The 21,013-nt window shown below is 38.2% G+C and overlaps 5 protein-coding genes across 5 annotated transcripts; 3 read left to right on the plus strand and 2 right to left on the minus strand.

The window, feature by feature from the left end:
* Positions 1–19: 19 nt before the first annotated feature.
* On the plus strand, positions 20–835 carry EAE97_009287 (uncharacterized protein; the record flags this gene model as incomplete). Its single annotated transcript, XM_038879802.1, has 1 exon — positions 20–835. One exon carries the CDS (start codon positions 20–22, stop codon positions 833–835), a length of 816 nt encoding a protein of 271 aa, XP_038729358.1.
* A 1,446-nt stretch (positions 836–2,281) lies between these two features.
* Positions 2,282–2,820, plus strand: EAE97_009288 (uncharacterized protein; the record flags this gene model as incomplete). Its single annotated transcript, XM_038879803.1, has 2 exons — positions 2,282–2,507; positions 2,567–2,820. The coding sequence occupies 2 exons, from the start codon at positions 2,282–2,284 to the stop codon at positions 2,818–2,820; spliced, it is 480 nt and encodes a 159-aa protein (XP_038729359.1).
* A 3,950-nt stretch (positions 2,821–6,770) lies between these two features.
* EAE97_009289 (uncharacterized protein) lies at positions 6,771–7,579 on the minus strand (the record flags this gene model as incomplete). Its single annotated transcript, XM_038879804.1, has 3 exons — positions 6,771–7,355; positions 7,461–7,506; positions 7,557–7,579. 3 exons carry the CDS (start codon positions 7,577–7,579, stop codon positions 6,771–6,773), a joined length of 654 nt encoding a protein of 217 aa, XP_038729360.1.
* A 1,607-nt stretch (positions 7,580–9,186) lies between these two features.
* On the minus strand, positions 9,187–11,833 carry EAE97_009290 (uncharacterized protein; the record flags this gene model as incomplete). The annotated part of the gene is made up of 4 exons (XM_038879805.1): positions 9,187–10,374; positions 10,440–10,754; positions 10,813–10,982; positions 11,152–11,833. The coding sequence occupies 4 exons, from the start codon at positions 11,831–11,833 to the stop codon at positions 9,187–9,189; spliced, it is 2,355 nt and encodes a 784-aa protein (XP_038729361.1).
* Positions 11,834–18,968: 7,135 nt separating this feature from the next.
* EAE97_009291 (uncharacterized protein) lies at positions 18,969–20,056 on the plus strand (the record flags this gene model as incomplete). The annotated part of the gene is made up of 2 exons (XM_038879806.1): positions 18,969–19,145; positions 19,211–20,056. The coding sequence occupies 2 exons, from the start codon at positions 18,969–18,971 to the stop codon at positions 20,054–20,056; spliced, it is 1,023 nt and encodes a 340-aa protein (XP_038729362.1).
* Positions 20,057–21,013: the final 957 nt, after the last annotated feature.

The raw sequence follows: 21,013 nt of genomic DNA on the forward strand, positions 1-21,013 counted from the left end.
ATAGATAAATATTATCAGTATGGTCATCCTCGGCGGTCTTGAAATCCTCGCAGCAGGTTACCTTCTAAAACAACATCTAAAACACAGAGAGGAGAAGCAGCGCCTCGAGATTGAAGCTTTGGACCTCGACGAGCAGTCTTATCACATTTATTCTCCTGATCGCGCCGGTCCAGGACATCGAAGACGGAGACAATCTCGCGACCGGGAGTACGATCGTGCTTGTGATAGGAATGCTAGTAGGGATAGAGGGAGAGAAAGAAGTAAGGAGCGCAGACACAGACGAAGAGAGTCGTCAGAAAGAAAATATACGTACGACAAAAGGGAGCGAGATCATCGAACAGATGACAAGAGGAGAAGTAGAGAGGATCTGAGGTATACCAGTCCGCCACCACGAAAAGAATATTATGCGCCGCATCCAGAAACGCAGATGCGACAACATGCGCATTCACCTGTCGGCGCATCCTCAACGCGATGGGTTCCTCCACCACCTCCTCAACAACGTATGAATAGCCCGCCTGTCATCACTACCTCTCCTCCTTTCAGCCATCATTCTCAACCTCATCATCCGCCTTATCCAACATCAAAGCAGCCTCTCCACCCAACATTCGCGAATGAACCATATGCTTACCCGCCCGAGAAGCTACCCGAGTCCATGTTGAGGCCTGGTGCGCCCACTCGGGGTCGCTCATCTTCTGCGCCGGGCGATGTATATGAGATTCCAAGAGCGAACACCTCGAGAGTTAGGATTGCGGTTCCGGGAGAAGATGAACTTACGATTCCGGGCGAAACACAAGATCCGCCACCTGCATATGAAGAGATTGGAGGAAGACATTAAATAGATTGATATAGACACCGCTAGGTGGGTCGGTTGCGATAATGATCATGTATGAATGAAGGAAGCTTGGGACTTGGGGTTGGCTATGCGATAATACTCGCGTCATGGATTTTGATTTATTGACTTGGGTTAGGAGTTTAGTATGTTTCGGGATATCCATTAGGACAAATTCAATTTTGAGGAAAATATCACGCGATCATTCATGGATCAATTAATTTCGGTATAGCTACTCGGTGCCGGTCATCGGTCTGGCGTGATCTCAGGTCGCTTGTAGGATATGATACATCGGAGGCAAGAGCTTCATCTCATTTTGAAAAAAAGATTCATAAGGAAATTATTTAGTTATTTTCGGTGGAACATGTGTCGGTACTTAATGTATTCAGTATAATTTTCTATTAGTCCACAGGGCCCGTTGTGGCTCTCAATTGGTTTACCATGAACTCCTGGCTCCCATGATCTTCGCACAACCAAATTAATGGCAGATATATGAGCATAGCCCTTCCCTTCTAGTGTGAGGCCAGCGAGATCTGGCCTCGTGATATATAATCTTGAAATGTTCAGTTAGTCATTATGCCGGATAATATCTTTTCATCATCCTTCATTCATAAGAACCTGTTCCGGGATCAAGACGACCCGAGAGGCTCTCCACACAAGGAAGTGTAACCTCATTGCCGCATTTTGGCATTGCCAAGAGAAAGTCCTCTGTGGAACAATTATCCAGTTCGATCTAGGTGTTGCCCCTTTAGATCCCTCAAGGCGGAATATATTATTCCAAAGTGGTGTCGTATTAAATTCGAAAATTGTCTGACAAGAAAGGCACGGGTTTCATGATCATGCACAATCGATATACTACTCTGTAACACCACCCTATGTCTACGTTGAGAGGCGGAGCTGTTTCTTGAGCTTATTAAGCAAATAAAGTCAAGATGACCAACACGCGCTGTTGGGGGCAAAATATAGTCAATACCTGGGAAGTCTCAGATCTTGTCTATGCGTAATGATTCGATGTTGATACTCGGATCTACCAGCTCGAGATAATGTCAGACAACGAGATCAACCTCAATAGCAGGACAAGTTGTCTCAAAATATCAGATTCTACGACTAATTCTACTATTTAAATGCTGTAACGGACATACGAGTATCCAAACACCTGTCCAGACAAATTGTAATCCCAGCTAACTTGTGCGGCGAAACTAGAGTAGTTCCAACGTGAAGGGTTGTGATGAAAGCCTAGCTCGATAGGCAGACTCAAACTCGTTCGCTGTTACTATACCCTCTTTTTTTGGCACGTTACGGATATTGCCAACTGTTCCACAGGAATCAAAAGAAGTTTCGTACATGAAATGCATGAATATCCTAGGGACCATTGTTATAGTGCTTTCTCCTCTACTTTTCCACTTTTCCTTCACTCATTGGTCGTGCCGGGAAAAGTTCCCTCACATAACGATGAAAGCTCTATCACGTCCATTGTGTGTTTCTTGCAGTACACTCTCTCTTATTCTATTTGCAAGTCGAGTAATTGCAGATTTTATAACGACTAAATGGAATCCAATACAAGGAACCAAGTTTACCATTGCTTGGAGTGGTACTAGTGATGCTGGTTTAAAAAATCTCACATTGAATGATGCGGATAGTTCTGGAAACGAGTTTGCAGCTGTAGAAAATATCGCTAGTAGGTTCATATTCTTACAATCATATCTGTCCGCAAAAATGAACACTAATTATGACCAGCTGGTATCAATGGAGGTTCATTTACATGGTTACCATCAACCTCCATACCAGATGGGACACATGTGATAAATCTTTACGAAACGCCGAATAGAGTCAACAAGAATGGTTTGACTTTCATTGGAAAGTTTTTTGTGCTTGGGGATGCGAATCCAAATCAAATTGTTGCAAGCGAGTCTGAAACTACTTCTGCTGTGAAACAGGTGGTCCAAATTACGACGCCTGCATCTACTACATTTCTCAAAAGCAGAAAATGACAGTAGTACTACCGGCTTCGATTATCGATGCGGTTACTTCTACCGCGGCAAGCTCTACGAGGGTTGAGACGAGAGCTTCGGAAAGTACGGAGATTGTTTCTGCGGCATCTACTTCTGGGGGAAGTTCTTCGGAAAGCCCACAAGCTTCTACGATCTCTAGTATACTATCAACCTTGAAAACAATAGTAAGTCACTTGCACTCATGTCTTCTATCCCCTAGAGCATAATTAATAAGAGCTAGTCCACAAATTCATCTACATCAACATCAAAATCAACATCATTCACATTCATATCTCTATCCACCTCCCTATTCCTCACTACGACCTCAACCCTGCCCTCGGCCTCAGCCTCCTCCGACTTCCATCGATCAATACCAACGAATTACACTATTCCACCAACCACAGCCCCATTCTCACCGTCATCCGCCCCCCTGAACCACCCACCACCAGCAATATTCCTCTTTCTCATCTGCCTCCCTCTCCTTTTCCTTATCTCTATCTATCTTTTCCATCGTCATCATAAACTCCAAAATCTCAAATCGAAATCAAATGGATCGAAATTCGAAGATACAAACAATGGTAATCGATGGTACAAGGAAAATAGGGCAATCACAGGAGAGCAACTTTCTACAGAAATGCATTATATAAGCGAGAAAAATGGTATAAATGGAATAAAGGAAAGGAAGAAGATAGGGATGATGTAGATGAAAAGATGCATTACGACGGTCAGAAAAGAGGTTGGGTGATGAGGGTTAATAGTCAGCCGGTTGAACTTTTGAGTAATGGGAAAATATGGTTGTAGAGATGAGGGGGAAAGAGGTGGAGGAAGAGCATGAAGAGTAGGTGTATTTTTAGTGGGTTTGTTTTATGATAGTAGCGAACTATCTCTCCTGGAGAAGAGGAAATATGGAATTTGATGTATCGTATTAATTGGATTAGGTGATATTATCTTATAGCTAAAAAATCCGTCTTCAGTTAAGATCGAATATGGTCTTATAAACCAGTTAAAATTTTATAATTCAAAATAATAATCAGATTTTAAAACACTTCATAACTTGTAACGTAGTTTAACACCGAGTGGCCTATATCACCAAGTGGCCCACTTTCACCTCAATTTACATCTTTCTCTTTCAATATGTATTTTATTAATAACTTATAATAAATTCAAATAATCAAAAAGTTTGTATACTTCTTATTATCAAAATTATTTATAAAAATAAAAAACTAAATATTCAAAAAGTTATTATACTCTATAATATCCTTTATATAATTTTTCAATATAAAATAGAAGATTTACTTTTTTATATAGAAATTCGAATCAATAATTATAAGATTATAGAATTAGAAAAAAAGATAATTATTTAATATATATTTGATATAAATTCAAAAGGATTTTTATTTAAATTAAAGAATATAAAAAATATAGTAAATTATATTCTTGAATTAAGAGGTGCGAAATATATTAGAAAGCTTTGAGCGTATTGATTTGTAAAGTGTTAAATTGAATTAAAAATGTGTTTTAGTTGTATTTATGATTTTCAAAGAGCTTTTTGTAAAAATCCTAAGTTTATTAAAAAGTGGTTTCAATTGGTTACGAATATACGAGCGAAATATAATATTTTGAATAGTAATTTCTATAATTTCGATAAAATAGGCTTTATAATGAGGATTATATATATAATAATAATTATTATTAGCATTAAAAGATATGATAGAAATAAATCAGTATAATTAGGTAATCGAGAATAAACTATAGTAATAATATATGGAAATATAGAGGATAAAACTATTCCCTCATTTCTAATAATTTAAGGATAGGTTTATCTCTTCAATTGATATACTAAAATCAATCTTTCTATGGAATAAGCTATTAAATCTATATCTAATAAATAAATAAACAATAAGATAGATTTAGAATAATTGAAATATTTCGATAAATATACTAAGAATCGAAGAGAGGGCAAATATCGAATATTAGTATTAAATGAACATAAAAGCCACAAATCAATAGCTTTTCAAATATATTGTAAAAAGAATAATATTATATATCTAAATTTATTATTGCATTTAAGTTATTTAACTCAATTATTTGATATTAATTATTTTAATAATCTGAAATGTTTATATAGTGCTTAAATTAATGAATTTATTAAGGTATATATTAATTATATTTCGAAAATTGAATTCTTTATAGTTTTCAAAGCTGTATATCAAGAATCAATTATTTCTCAGAATATAAAAGTAGGGTTTCGAGGAATAGGTTTAATTTTATTTAATTCTAAAACTATATTCTCAAAATTAGATATTCGAATTTGTATATCTATTTTCCCTTTTTTCAATCTAAATTAATGAATTTTTTAAATTCTTTGTAATTCAATTGAAGCTTTTTTTTAATCAATATTAGTTAAATCTCGAATAATTTGTTATTAATCAAATTTTTCTATATTTATATTCGAAACTGTATTAGCTTTAGCTAAGGGTATAAAGAGATTAGCTTATAAGAATATACTTTTAAATATAAAGAATTGTATACTTCGGGTAGTAAATAAAGTATTAAATAAATATTAATATATAAAAAAAACTTAATTATATTAAAAAGAAGTGTTTATTGAATAAAAGGCTTTTGATATATTATTTTAGTAAGAGATTGATATTTAGATTTAATATAATAAGTATTAAAAAGAAAGGAATTCTAATAAAAAAGTATTTTTTAATTGATATTATAGTAAATATGAAAAGATAGGATATAATATAAGAATCTATCAAAATAATATAATAGATTCTAGATTATTAGATTCTTAATAATTTCAATTAATTAATTCGATTGTTATTGAATAATATAAGTTTGAAAGTGTAAATTGAGGTGAAAGTGGGCCACTCGGTGATATGGGCCACTCGGTGTTAAACTACGTTAAATATAAAGTATAAAGCCTATTTAAATATTCTTTTATACTTCAAAAAAAATCAAAAAATTCTTTAGTTAGAGAAGAATATGATTCATTAATCCAGTTTGACTAATAACCAAAGATCTCATTCTAATCCAGTTAATGCGGTAAGTTATACTATTTTTCAATCTATCTAATGGGGCTCGAAGTATGAAGCCTGTAATTTAAGGCATAAACGTTTAGGCCATCCTATCTTAACAGTAAAGGTTCTAATGTAGTAGCAAAATGAATCAATCACTAATACTAAAGAATCATAGACTAGTATATAAAGACAACTCATGAAATGTTATTTGTAGATTCTATTTAATAGTTCAAAAAGTAATTGTGTGAGAGTAAATTGTAGCTCATAAAACATAATAGTTGGATATGGACGGAAGGATCATATGCCCTTCGTATCGTCACGTGGATGACAGAAGACAGTCTTTCTGCTGCTTCAAGAGACTCAGGGTAATTTCTCGCAAATGTCTGACTTCATGACTACACGTTGAACATTATATAACGCACGGCTGGCTGCACGGTGACAGGAACATAATGTTAATTGAAATGGTCCTATAATTTGCATACTACAATTCGTTAAAATTATGATATAACTGCGAGGAAGAGTTTTTCATCATCTTTTCCAATAACGGTCAAAAAACTTCACCGGAATGAGATCATTTACAGAGATACACGCGTAATACCACGACATCAATGGTATATCGCCTGACAATCTCGGAGCATTTTGAATCAAGACCCTACATCGCTCTATCTTGCATCGATGCCTTTTCATATGAAGACTTTGAAGTTGGCAGTCTACTATATCACGCATTGCCCATACAATAATCACAACTCGTCTAATGTTTGTCGGGAAAAGCACACAAATTTCCTAACCGTTCACACAATATTCTCACCTGGGATTTCTTTGTCAAGGACTTCGAACTTCATTTGATAATTTCTCAAGCATAGTATTTCAAGTACGATTCAGATTCAATAAAAACCCTAGTCCCTCCCAATTCAAATCCAAAAGCTAAGCAACAAAGTTTCCACGAGCTTGAAGCACTTCTGCTTCTCCCGCTTCAATGACAAGATGGGGTGTATCTTCTTCATCGCCGTTCTCGACTTTCTCTTCGCCGGTATCGACTTGAATACTTTTTTTAGGAGCCTCTTGCAAATGCCCCTTGAATACAGCCTTGAAACCCGCCTTGACTATAGGTTTCAATCCCTCACGAGAATCGACACACGCCTGTGTAAAGGCTGGTGCTTTGCCACCAACTCCTGCAGCCTTTGTGAACTTTTCCGAATTTTCCAACAGCTCATACGTGACAGTGAAGCCAAACGCCACAAGAGGTCCGATGACGGGGATGAATCCCAGTACCACGGCGACAAAGCCAACAAAAAGATCTTTGATAAACTTCTCATCTGGCTCTTCCGTCACGTATTGAGTTTTAATGCCGGCCTCTTTCCCTTGTGCTTTGGGCCAATCAATGGATTGGGCCATGTCAATATCCGCGATAACTTTCGATCCATGAATACAACGCCTGTCGAATAAGGCGAAGCAAGCATATAAATCCTTGTACTCTTCGGTAAGGTATTTGCCGTTGATGTTGAGTGCCTAGGTGAAGTTAAATGCTAGAATATCATTCTCTCTTGCTAGATGCAATATACACACTACACAGTACAAGAGTAGAATGCTCGAGTAATGATGCATTTAAATCACCTTTTGGTATATTCTATCAATAGCCAACACATCAGGCACGCCCGATCTAGTTAAGTCAATATAAGATAACGACCACCAGATAGTTGAGTAAATTACATGATTCTCCCCAGATTCGCCATGTCGGCGATCACGTCCAAAAGATAATATCAATCTGATTCCGATTCTACGAAATAGTCACGAATATGGAACTAAATCAACTGCAACACAAAGGGCTCAGAACACGGTAGTCGATCACGAAAGTAAAAATGTACCTCCAATACTATCTTTCGGAACATCCCATTCTAGAATGACTGACGCATGACTCTATTGGCCGACTAATTCATCTGATCAATTAACAAGACATGTCGTTGATTTCATTCCAGATTTTTATTTCCCAACTATCCACCATCAAGTGATTTAATCTCCGTAGCAGATGAGAACAGATGCAGCCAACATTATCACCCATTAGGCTACCCACAAGCTACCCACCTACCCAGTTTCACAGACAAAAAGATCAATTGCTCTTCTTATATCGCCGTCTCGCGTACGTAAACATACATTCCATAACTCAAATCGCCACGCCACTAATCTAGCACCTCTCCACTAATACAATACACATCAGAACCGAAGCCTCACCATCACGACACAACCCCTTAGTCTACTTCTCGGCTAGCACCCCCGCACTCCCTAGCTTCCATATCTTCTGTCATCACCCGCCCGCATCTAACATCCCATCCCAAACCTCTACAATCGAAATCTCAACCTTTAAGACTTCCAAGTTCCGGGGATTGAGGAAAATTCCCATGGTTTTTACAGCTTGAGAATAAATAAAAAATTCATGATGCTTAATCGTATGATGGAAAGTTCCACATGTACTTCCAGGATATCGAGCGTAGTTTGCATCGATACTGGATGTTGGGAGGTAGTAGATTGAGTTAAGTGTGTTGTATTGTATTTGTATGGTATTGGTTGGTGACGAATAAATGTCGAACCGAAACTTTAATATCGGTAATGGAGAAAGAGGGAATTTGCATGCGGAAAATCTGGATTATGGAAGAAAGATGAGTTCTATTTCAAGTCTAGATAGGTACTGATCGCGAGTCCTCTGCAGTATAACTTTTAAATGAGAATATTCTGTGAAATGTAATCTTATGAATTAAGATTCCTAGATCGCTACACTAATAGAGCCAAGTACCGATAGGAAGAACACTTCCCAACTTTCAATTTTGGTAGCTGGTCTATTTTTTAATTATCTAATCCTAAATTGGGAGTTTATCTGTTTAATCAATGTTAAATCGTTGATGTCAGATTTCAAAGTACCTGATCTGATCTTTCCAGAGAAATCGCCAGCTCCAATCAGGGTAGTCTGTCCCAACTGGTGGCCCGCCGATCCATTTAGAGCAAGCCACCACATCATCTATGTCCATACCACGCACCTCAGTGAAGTCTGCAAGTAAAAGAATTGTTCATATGATATTATTTATTTTTTTCATTCTTGAAGAGAATTATCTCATCTGATTCTATTGTCAGATTATGTTTCCATCTAACCCCGTCTTTATCCTATTCGTACAATATACGTTAATTATTATTCGGTATCCGAACTCCATCATGTACAGCAAAACATGTAGCAACTAGATTACTAGATAGTAAATATCAAGCTCCAATGCACATCCAGATATTAAATTAACGCCGTGTAAAATCATCAACATATACATTCCTTTCCCCCACTACTCCGCCAAATCATACCTTAGATATCGATAAAAAACGCCCCCACAAAAACCATACATGTAAATGCCGTTAATAGTGTGTATTGAAACTCGTGGAAGAAAGTCGTCTTTGCGTATCTCGCTTTCTTCCACTCTTCCTTTGGTCTCGCGATCTGCGTCTTGTCATCGCGATCCAAAAGCTCTTCTCTGTCTGGCATTGTTGGTGGCCAAATCGCATAGCGGATTGGCTCAAAACAAGCTGTGAGACACATCATCCAGAGCATAGGCGGCCAGAAAGCATGGGTGAGGAGGTAAACGAGCTTTTTCTTCAAGGTATTATTTTCAGAATCGAGAGCGAGGCCGCGGACGGTACTGTAAGTGACGGCTGCAACGACGAAGAGAATATAGAGGAGATGCATGTAGCATTGACAATCCCAAAGAATGACCCAGAGACGTCTGAAGACTCCTGCGCGCGTACGTGGATCGCGCTCGTTGATATCGCTCTTCTGACTACCGGAACTGGAGAAAGCCATGGGTTTTCCACCGAGCCAGGAAGGAAGCAAAAAGGACATGATGATTGTCTTGGCGTGGAAAGGAGCCATCCACAATTGAGCGCCAGAATCACGTTGTGCTAAACGATATCCAGAGGGAAGATAGGTGACCCATTCGTTGAGACGTGTAAGCACGAGTTGGATGAAACATAATCTGATTTGCCATTTTAATTGAGTTTCGGTATTGTAGGCTACTAGTTGACCACCAGAGATAAGAACGATAGGAATGGTGAGGAGAGCGATGCAAAGGAAGATTTTGAAAAACGCGTCGATGGCGAAGACGAATGCAGAGAGACGGGCGAAAAAGCTCATGCCTTTTACCAAATCTCCAAATAGACAGAATTTTAATTTGACTGCGGTTTGCAGTGTTCCTAATGTCCATCGTGTACGTTGTTTGAGATGACCGGTGATGGTGTCGGGAACGGTACCGAATTGTAGGGCTTCGTGACAAAAGGCGGTTCTCCACCCAGCACCAAGAAGGAGGGATGAGGTAAAGGTATCTTCAGCGAGGGAACCAACGGGCCAGCCTCCAATATCGTCGAGGGCTGCACGACGGATAGCATAACCGGATCCAGTACACCATGCTACTCCATTGGCATCCTTTGTTGGTTCCATGACGTGAACAAAGGCATCGAGGGATTGACAAAGCGGATCATTTTGAGGAACGTTGTAGAAAAGCTAATTGTGTTGTTAGTTCTCTAGCTCTGATGTTTCCGCATAATAAAGTTGAGAAAAACACATACCTGAGGTGGGCAAACAAGAGCCATCTTATCATCAATAACCATATGAGCAAGAATAGCTCTCAACCAATCTGCTTCTGGAATCATATCCGCATCCAAAGCTGCGATAAACTCGGCTTCACCTCCTTCCAAATCGACCACGAAATTGGTTCCACCTGTAAGATTACCAGCTTTGAAATGATGTGGAACACCCTTGATTTTTATACGGGCATGATAATAGACATTAGGATATTCGAGAGAGAGTTCGTTGACAGCCTTTTCTAATTCGGGATCTTTTCCATCATCGAGAACGACAACGCGGAAACGGTCTTGAGGATACTGTCATTTCTGTTAATATTTACGTGGTGGCAAGGATAATTGGAAATTAAACACTTACATCGCCAGCAGCAGCAGCTCGGGTCGTATCAAGAACAACATCTACATCTTCACCGCAGCACGTAACGAAAACATCAACAGTAGGTACTTCTTCACCACGAAGACGAAGCTTTGGTCGTGAACGACCGCGAATGGATAACATTTGGTACAGTTGGTGGAGTAATGCGGGACCTATTTGACGTAAGTGTGCGATCTCTTGGCAAAACTTGGCGGCAGAATAAATTTTCGGGAGTTGTGATAAGCGGAAGGATTTTTACGTGAAGGAAACTGGGAATTTTCCGGCTCCAACAACACATCGAACACGGGGAATCGGAGGAAATGTCAAAACACAAGTACTTACAAGCAACGCAACCTTCAGCTGCAATGAAAAGCCATGCCATGATATACACCTTGTCATATGCTTTCTGAACATCAACAATGCATATGATACGGTATGCGTAGTAAAGGAAGTACGAGCCACAGGCTAACAATGTGAAAAGTGGTGAGAATCGATACATGTTTCTTTTCCAAGGGGGAAGGAAAATTTCGTCATCGTGCTTGTGTAGTGTTTCGATTTGATAGACAGAAGTATCGAATCGCTTGTTGAAGGTATTGAAATGTCTGACTTTTCTAGCGGTCGCTGGATCTTCCTTCTTGAATTCTTCATAACTGATACTTTCATCTTGTAAAGCTGGTGTCGGGCATGCTGTTGCTCCATCGTAGGATGAGGTATCGGAGAAAGAGCGGCCATGATTAAAGGCGTTCAACGAATTGCCATATGCTGGACCAGGCGTTGAAGGGCCAGGTGTTGATGCGCCAGGTAAAAGAGTTGCCGAGCTATAATTGTTTATTAAGTTTATGTTCGATGATGATCGCAGAGTACCGGGTCGACTGTTTTGAATGGTGTCTAGAGATGTGACTGATTCATTGTTATGAAATTCGCCCCATCTTGCTACTGTGGGTGATGGCGGTTGAGGGAGAGATTGGAACTCTCCGCGGTCATCACTATCACTGTGAGCCGCTGTGGGAGGAAACTGTATCATCCCGAATTGTGCTTCGACGGAAAATCGAGTTAACGAACGAATGTAGTGAAGACTCAAGGTTCAGAGGAGGTCTATGGAAATGAGGTCAATTGACCGTGTTAATAAAGAACCAAAAAATATGACGAGGAAAACGAATGAACCCTAAAGAATAAAAAACATGTAGGCATCGTCTGATTCTTAAAGAGATGGAGATTCCGCATGCACGATATCTGTGAGACCAAAATAGTAAGAGACACAAAGTGGATGTTAGTGACAAACATACATGTCCCTGTCAGAGCCTTGAATACTGAGTGGGAATGGTGAAAAGTATTGGATAACATCTGTTCAAGGCTTCACGGGTCCACTTCTACTGTTAAGATATGGCTCCGGTGGGGAACATGTTAATGGGGAGATGTTTTTGAGATGCCTCGAGATCCCAAGTCACTTACAAGATAGTATGTGGGATGTTACTACTTAGTAATGTTAGCTATTTTTTGAGGAGCTTTCCCACTGATACTTTTTCTTTCGAGCTAGTACTATCTAGGTTATGCTTTAGCATATATATTACTTAAATTATAGAGTTTTCAGTCCCTAGAATTAAATATTTCAATCAATTGACCATGAGCTGTGATAATTATTGGTATTCAGGTTTATCAGTCATCTTTGAAAGAGCTTCACTAGAGTTTGAACAATCGAGCTGGATGCAGTCATTTGCTACAATCGTGATGGGAAATTTTACTGGCAATGTTCGCTGACAAAATTGCCCATGCAATAAAAGAACGCTTCATAGCCCAAGGCGTCTCTATGCTGCGGGCTGGAGAAATCAAAATTGCTACTCAGAATAGTTCAACTTTTGTGTATGTGGATGTTGAAGTGGAAGGTCTTGGTGTACAATTGCTATTTCAGCTATTTTCCAAAGAGAGAAGCAAGCCAAACCTAGATTCTTTCTCTTGGATTTGGACTGCAAGTAGTGCAGATCAGCCATCCAGGGTAACATAGGAATCTTCGACTGTTCGTCTAAAAACAGAAACGATACATGCGCCCGTGTAGGTCAACATGTTTGTATGGATCTGGCAGTCACCTAAGCAAACGCCGACAAAATGACTGGGTATAGTATCCAGGTTTATCGTGTTGCTACCATGGAAGTGCAAGGAGAAGTCTAGATGACTGCTCCACTATCTCTTTGATGCAGCGATACTTGAGTATGTAGTTGGAAGACGCGACAAGGGGGAGCGAGCCACTTTTGGACCCGCTTCAACGCAAACCCTCCACGCAATGTGTTTTTAGTTCTCTGCATTTGGGCTATATAACTTTGACGAGAACCCCCACGGAAAATTGCCGTATTACTGCGAACCAGGCAGAACGAAACATGATTATGGTTAAGATATCGTACCACAATCAATATTTCGAATTATATCTATGTTGAACAGAATTCTCATCCGAACTTACCAGTGCAAACGTTTCATCTTAGTGACCGGTACACCAGCGATTGGAAGGAAGACCTTGCTCCCTGACGGTTCAAGTGGATATCACGGAAGCCGCCGTAGAATACATTTAACGCTCACAAGGTACCTTCCTGAAGCTCTGAGCGACAGCAGTTGATGGAAGTTGCTTGCAGTAGTGTGTGTAAGGTCATCCCAGATCGGGACATCGGGAATCAAGATAAGAGAGGAATTCACAGGAAGCCCTTGTAACGAGATACGAGGTAAGTATGCAGCGGATAAGACGGTTGGTCTCCATAACAACTCTGTGAACCAAGAGAGTGGGCTTAAGGAATCCACTCGGCAGGACAAACGACATCTGATTCTGATATCCATATCCTAGATGTTCGTAAACTTTTTCCAACAACCATAGTTGGCCCGATACGTCAAGATATGCTTCACGCCTGGGTACTAACCCATGATTTCGTCTAAGCTCATTTGAATCTTACTTGACGAAAGAAATTCACATCGGAGCTCTTGCGATAATGAGAGACAAGTCTCCTCTTTTAGATCGAGGAAACCCAGAGTGGATGTTGGAAATAGTGGACGACCCCCTTAATAAAACTCTGAAAACAGCATTGATTCGTAATGAATGTTCAGTACAACGATGAGATTGGACGAACTCCTGTCAACGTTCATTTGTTTTTCCAAAGGAGGTTTGCAAGCTTTGTCATGCAAGGCTCATTTGTTTCCTTTATCGCAGAGAAACTAAATGTGGTGCTAAGCGGTGACGACGCGTGGAACATGCATGGTTTGAAGTGGAGATGGCTTTGTTTTTGGTCGGGCTGGACATCATATGAATCGTATTTGGAGGCCTTAGAGCTCAGGGAAACAGATTCTTGCATGAACCTTAAATCGTATTAATGTAGTGGATCTTACTGGGAAGATTTGGATGGACTTTGCTTCTCTTTACCTTGAACCTTGAGGATTGAAAGATGTACATAAAGGGGACCAAAGTACAGGACAGCAGACGAAGTAAAATAAAGTACAAAGCAGAATCTCGGGAATCGGATTGAGAAAAAGATTTGTTGTTCGTTCCATGGAAGATTACATAATCCACTGCTGCGCCTCACTTACTTACTGGGGCTGCAAGGTCAATGCAGCCAACCGGCTTGGCTGTCTTTCCTTGCCCTCCATTTTAACGGTCAGGAGTCATTAGTTGGAAACCAGTACCGGCATTTGAGAACATTCCGATATACAGACGCATTCAGCAAATCGTATTCAGTTGGTCAAGAAGTGTCATCTATTCCACTCCGCCCGACCAAGGAGAATGCATTGCCTTACTCCGTAATGTCGTCAGAATTAATCAATTCCCATAGAAATTTTCCGCAGAGCTCCTCCTTCTAGCATATCCTTACCGACCGTTCCGAATAGATTTCTTAAATTAGAAAATTAATGACGCTATGTTAAGGTTAACAGAGTAAAGTTTTTTCATACCAGCATTCACCCTAATATACTTTTATGGAAGCTTCTAGGGAATGCCAGCTCATGCTCTTTATAAAAAGGAGTCTCGTATTGTATCTTGTTTTATTGTATTTTGATTGCCGCGCGATTCTAAGAGTTCTGCATAGAAGGTTAACCGATATCCCTACTACGTGCACGACCCTACTATATGCACACTTTTTTTATATCAAAACAAAAATCAATTTAAAATTTAAAAATCATTATAATAATATAAAATTTAATTCAATAATTAATTAATATTATCAATTTCAATTTATAAGGATTTCGAATTATTAAATTAAGAATTGATTGAATAATTAAATAAAGAGAATATAGAATCTTGATATATAATTTCTTAATAAATAATATATTAGAATCTATTTATAGAATTATAATAAATTTTTATAGATTTTTTGATATTAATAATATTATAAAAAAATCAAAAAAATCAAAAAAGTAAAAAGAATTAAATTTAATATAGATTCTTAGATTTTTCTAATGATTTATAATATTTTTAGAAAAGTTAAAAATATTTTTTTAAATGAATTTAAATTTTATATTTAATATTAAAGATTTAAAAAGTAAGTTTTTAAAAAAGGGATTATATTAAATATTAAAATATATAGAGTTTTGATTAATAAAAGAAAATTATTTAAAAAATATCTTTTATTTTTGAAATTTTATTTTAAAATTATCTAAATCTTAATTCTATTATATATAATAAGATTCTAATTATATAAAAATTCTTTTAAAATAAAATTCTTTAAAAAGAATTTTTTTTTCAATTCAAAATATTATTAATTCATTTTTAAAAAAATTATTTTAAATAAAAATTGATTTAATATTAATTAATAATTTAATTTTCGAAATTTAAATTTTTTTATTAAATCAAAATCTGATCAATATAGTTTCATTCTTTAATAATTGATTAAAAACTATATAACAAAAAAGTTTAAGATTGAAATTTCTTAAAAAAATTAATAAATACTTATATTATATTTATTATTAGATTAAATCAAATTCCTAATAAGTTTTTATAAATCTTTATTTAAATTTAATATTAATAAATTATAGATTTTAATATATTTATATTTTTTTTAAAGATTATTGTTATTATATAACTTAAAAATAGAATAAAATATTATAAATTCATTATTCTATTAATAATTAATTATTAAAATATTTTTTATAAATATATTAGAATTTAATATTAATATAATTTCAAATTTTCGATAAAAAACTTTAGTTTTTTTCAAATATCTTATATTATAATATATAGAACTTCATAATTTCATTAAAAAAAACTTATATTTTTAATTATATTATAAAATATATTAATAAATAAATAATTTTTTTTATAAAAATTAATATCTTATTTATCATTATTATTATTATAATTTTGAGATTTTTAATTTTTTTATTTCAAAATATTATATAAGTTTATTTCAATTATCTCAATTTTGAATTTCAAATTATAATATCGCTTTTTCAATTTTTAATTCAATTTTCTATATAAATAATAAAAGTGTGCACATAGTAGGGTCGTGCACGTAGCAGGGATATCGGTTATGTTAATAATTCTTGAAGATTGACTTGGCAAAAGTTCGCTAGAGAAATGAAGGGGTGGTAAAGCAAATACATAGATAAGCTGCGCAAATTCTGCGAGTAAAGCCAAATCTCTGTTGTCTTGTTATTTTCTCGGCTTTGATAGGTATAAGATGAAAGGAGCAAAGTGCTAAATTCCAAAGGTAAAGGGTGTAGCCGCAAATCAGAAGAGAAAGATCGAACTCCGCCTTGGTCTCTGCACATTTTTCACGCTTTTGTTGATTAAAAAAGATCTTTCAGTACTTCGGAACCTCTTTTGTTATCGACTCTAATCCTGTAAAAGTAGTCACTCTCTCCTTGATTTGGGTGCTTCCCCACAGTCGTCGTTTTCTCTGAAAGCGTATCGTACTCGATGAGTGATGTCACTGGCGCTGTGAGCATCCGCACGAGCGATCGAATTTTCCATGACAAAATTGATTTTGAACGGCTGCCCCTTCTTGACAGTTCTGCGGGGAGGCCCCAATGAACTCGCAGTCAAAAATTTCTCCCTCCATCAATTCTGCATTAAGTCGATTCTATTTACTTGGAGAACCGAACCGTTTTAACGAATCATAAGAGCCTAACCAGATCCGCGACTCACAAGACTTTACTAACAAACTGTGCTTCTTGGTCAATTTCACGACCTTGGCCACTCTATCGGTACACTCACTTACGTGCTTAGCCTCCTCAGCAGCACGAAAAAGTGAGTTGCAAACGAGGCAATTCGCGTACATCACCGCTAGCTAAAACACGTTTTATCCTATGAGCCTGTGAGGAATAGGTAAAGTACAATCCGTCACTTCCCGAGGATCCATTGAAATCACGAATTCGCAGTAGCGATATTGGGCATCTTCAAGTCAGCACCAAAGTTGACATTCACAAACTGTAGCCTCATATCAATGTGAGAGGTAAGTTGGTTAGCGGTTGGATGTGTCAAAAAGGATTTGGTGCAATGGAAAATGCTCGATCCTTAGCGATCACCACAAGCATCACATCAATGCCTTTCCAGCCGAACCTCATTTCCAGATTGCGAATCTGGTGTTTCAATGGACGCAGAGGGAAATCCGGAAAGCGTTCATATGATCCCGAAACCAATCAAGGCAGATGATGTTTTCATTCCCTGGAGTACTCTGTTGATCGATCTAAATCATCACGTGGATTTCAGTACCTACTCATCGATGAAGGCACTGGCCACACTTTGAATGTGCCCGGGCGATACAAATCCTTTTCTCAACAATTTACGGAGCAACAAAATCAACGCATGGATGAAAATTGGAAGGCTCAGTCCAGTTTGAGAGAAAAATATATCAAATCACACCAAAAGTCGTCTCTCCCTTTCTTCAAATTTTTAATTAAGAAGCAATAATCATCCAATACAGGACTGTAACTACCTAGGTATACAAACACTCTTTCAATCTGGTGAGGACACTGAATAAGGTCGCCATGATTCAGTAATTATCACTACCTATCAGCAAGAACCCTGAAACAAAGAATATCCGTATTAAACCACAAATTATTTCGGCACCGAACCTTATTCACGAGGCAACTGATAAAACCGAACATCAGATGAATTCACTCAAAGAAAAGATTCGAATTTCATGCCAAGTAGCTAGTCAGGTACCGGTACCCAGAAACGTGGTGAAAAGTCCGAGGACGCGGCACGGCTTGTAAAATGGGACTAAATGATGAAGGGCTGAAAAGACGCTATATCTTAGGCGACGAAAAACCTTTGCCGGTGACATAGACGCTGACGAATTTCTCAAAACAAATGACGGCGCTTACGAAGGCGTGTTTGATGGCCGACTACGAGATCTCGAGGCTAGACCTCTTCTCGATCATTTGTACAGGATAACATTGTTTGATATGTTTGACTTGGAGACCTCGAAATTAATCAATTATCTTGGTCGTCTCTTCTTATGGTTCTTCTGTCAAATATACGCTCTGTGCGGTGTTAGAAAACGACCTTTAAGAGGGGCGAGTCACAACAGATAGACATAAGTATATGGTTAACCAACAAAGTAGGTCTCCTAGATCAGACCTTTTGATGGAGCTGGATAGACCTCAAGTGAGGACTTTCAGTTATAATCTACAAGGCGCAGTAAGTTCTATATTGTAGGAATTCTTGGCCAACAATTTAGACCTATGAAAAGTCAACATATTCCGACAATTGCTTGCAATACTGAAGGTACCTAAGGAGAGTGCTTATTCTTTATCATCTTGTTGGTTGGTTCTCTCAATTTCCATTTCCCCAGTGTCGATTTCTGGAACTTCATCTAGTCCTCGCTCAATTGAGTTGTTAAGTCGTTTCTGTTATATTTTATTATCTTGTGTCAAGGCAAGTATCTGGTACAAGCATTTTCATCTTCAATACCTCAAGCTCCTTGAGATATTCTTCTATATTCATATCATTTTGCTGCCGAACAGTCACAAGCAGTCATTAAGTCCGTCTTTCACTATTAATAACCATCCAATAAACACGCAACGTACTGCACTCATGTCTTCATGACTTTCCAAGTCTTTCATTGCAGTTCTCACAACCATTGTGTAAGTCAATTTTAATTTCATTTCCCAGCCACTCACTCAATCTTTACACCATCCAGTTTCTCACCTGAATCGAAATCCATTTTTTCTCGTGGATCCCTTGCGAAATGCTTCTCAGCTCTCAATACAAAATTATCATCTACCTCTTCCCTCTCCTCACACCATCAATATATGCAGAAACAACACAGATATGTGATTCTACAAATGCAACAACGAAATCTGGAAGATACACATTCTTCCCAGATATCACAACGACTGATAAAGATGGGTATCAATGTACAGATGTGAGTCATTCTCCTCATCACAAAGAAGAAATAATAAACGAAAGTGCTAATTCCATCTCCCCAAGTTCTCCCTCGCCGACGAAAACAGCGGAAGCGTAGGTTCAACAACTCAATTCAACACCACTTTCTCCTGGTCCTCCCCCGATATCTCGACCCCGCACTCCTTCCCCTCCCTAGCCCTCAATCTCCCCTCCATCCTCCCCGTCTCTATTTCCAACATTTCCCTCTTCCCACTCACCAATAACTGGGCTCTCTACCCCGGCAATCCTCTCCACACCATTTCCGCCACCACCCCCGATTCCTTACTAAACGCATCCGTCATCGCAGCCTGCTACCTGAACATCTATCTCGATCTCGAGCCCTCCCTCTCCCTCGACAAACGATTCTCCGCCACCAAAATCTCCATCTGGCAAGCCAACTACGGCGGCTTAATCCCCCTAGGTTACAACGACACCGCATCCACCATCACCAGGCCGGTCATAAACCTCGCGGGAATCTCCTACACTCTCTACGTATCGCAAACCTCCCCATCCACTTCCTCTTTCCCCACTTCGAATTTGAGTTCCTCCACAGTAGCAAACGATGAACCACGAGTCCCACAGACAATATACACATGGTATCCCTCCATCAACGCCACCACGCTCACCGCAATGGATATCTCCCCCCTGCTCAATTATCTCTGGAGAGAAGTATACATCTCGAGTAACGCGTATGTAGGATTTGTAGAGTGGGGATTAGATGCGCGGAATGGTAATGGGAATATCACGTGGAGTGTGTATGAAACGGGGATGACTGTTAAACCAGGGACCCCAGTGAGAGCTGTGGGCATGGGCAGGAGGAAAGAGGTGGGAAGGGGCGAGATGCTGGCGTTGGTGGGCTTGTTTTTCGGGGCTGTGATGTTGTTTGGGTAGGATTGGGGTGAGAGGGGCGGTGGGATGGAGCGGGGGAGGGGATGGAGAGAAAGTGCATTTTTGAGTCTTGGAGCGAGAGCAGGGATGAAGAGATTGTGTAGATCTTGTTTTCTTTTCTGTAAAATTTGGTTACACTCATGAAAATTGATTGTATATTAAGAATAGTGTATGAAATTCAAAATTCATCATGCAGAAGGTTTACAAGATCATGTCATATCATCTAAGCACGAAGAAAAAAGCACAATCATCGTGATAAACATTTCACTCTAACTTCCACTTCCGGTTCGAGGAAAAAGAGAGGGAAATCGAGATGAAGGAAGCGAGGTGAATTTTCACGTTGTTTTAGTACCTAGGTAGTTATAGTTACAATTACAATATGATATCATATATCTTTGTTTCATCTCTCAGGACCTCCAGTCACATTCTAAAGTTATTCCGCTTTTCTATTCTTACTTGTCCATCGATAATGAAACGATGTAGGAAGTGCTGGGTATGGATATCGACTTCAAAACAAAAATTCCACATGAGAAGGTAAAGCACCAAAACAAAAAGATATCTCACTATCCTACATCCAAGAAACCAAATGAAGAGAACAGGAGCAGACACTATCGCGAAAAGATATTGAGGAATCTTATACATGATATTTCAAACCTTTTAAATTCTTATATCCTACAACTTTTCGTCTCATTATATCTAAGCTTTCAAATGTGAAGTGTCTACCTCGAGATCACTATCTATCATGTTGAAGCTATTTATCAATTTATTATTATTAATTTTTTTTAAAAAAATTTGAAAATTTATTATCTCCCTACATACACTTTTTTGAATCTTAACCTTCTTTTCAAGTCCTCCAAGGGTTTTATTCAATACATGAACCCGACTAATATTCTAGTCGTGCCGTTCGATAACCAAGTACAACATAGGATATATTCAGTAATCCAACGAAGCCACTCACCA

This window comes from Botrytis byssoidea, assembly GCF_014898295.1.
Source record: "Botrytis byssoidea strain MUCL 94 chromosome Unknown BBYS_021, whole genome shotgun sequence".
NCBI lineage: Eukaryota > Fungi > Ascomycota > Leotiomycetes > Helotiales > Sclerotiniaceae > Botrytis > Botrytis byssoidea.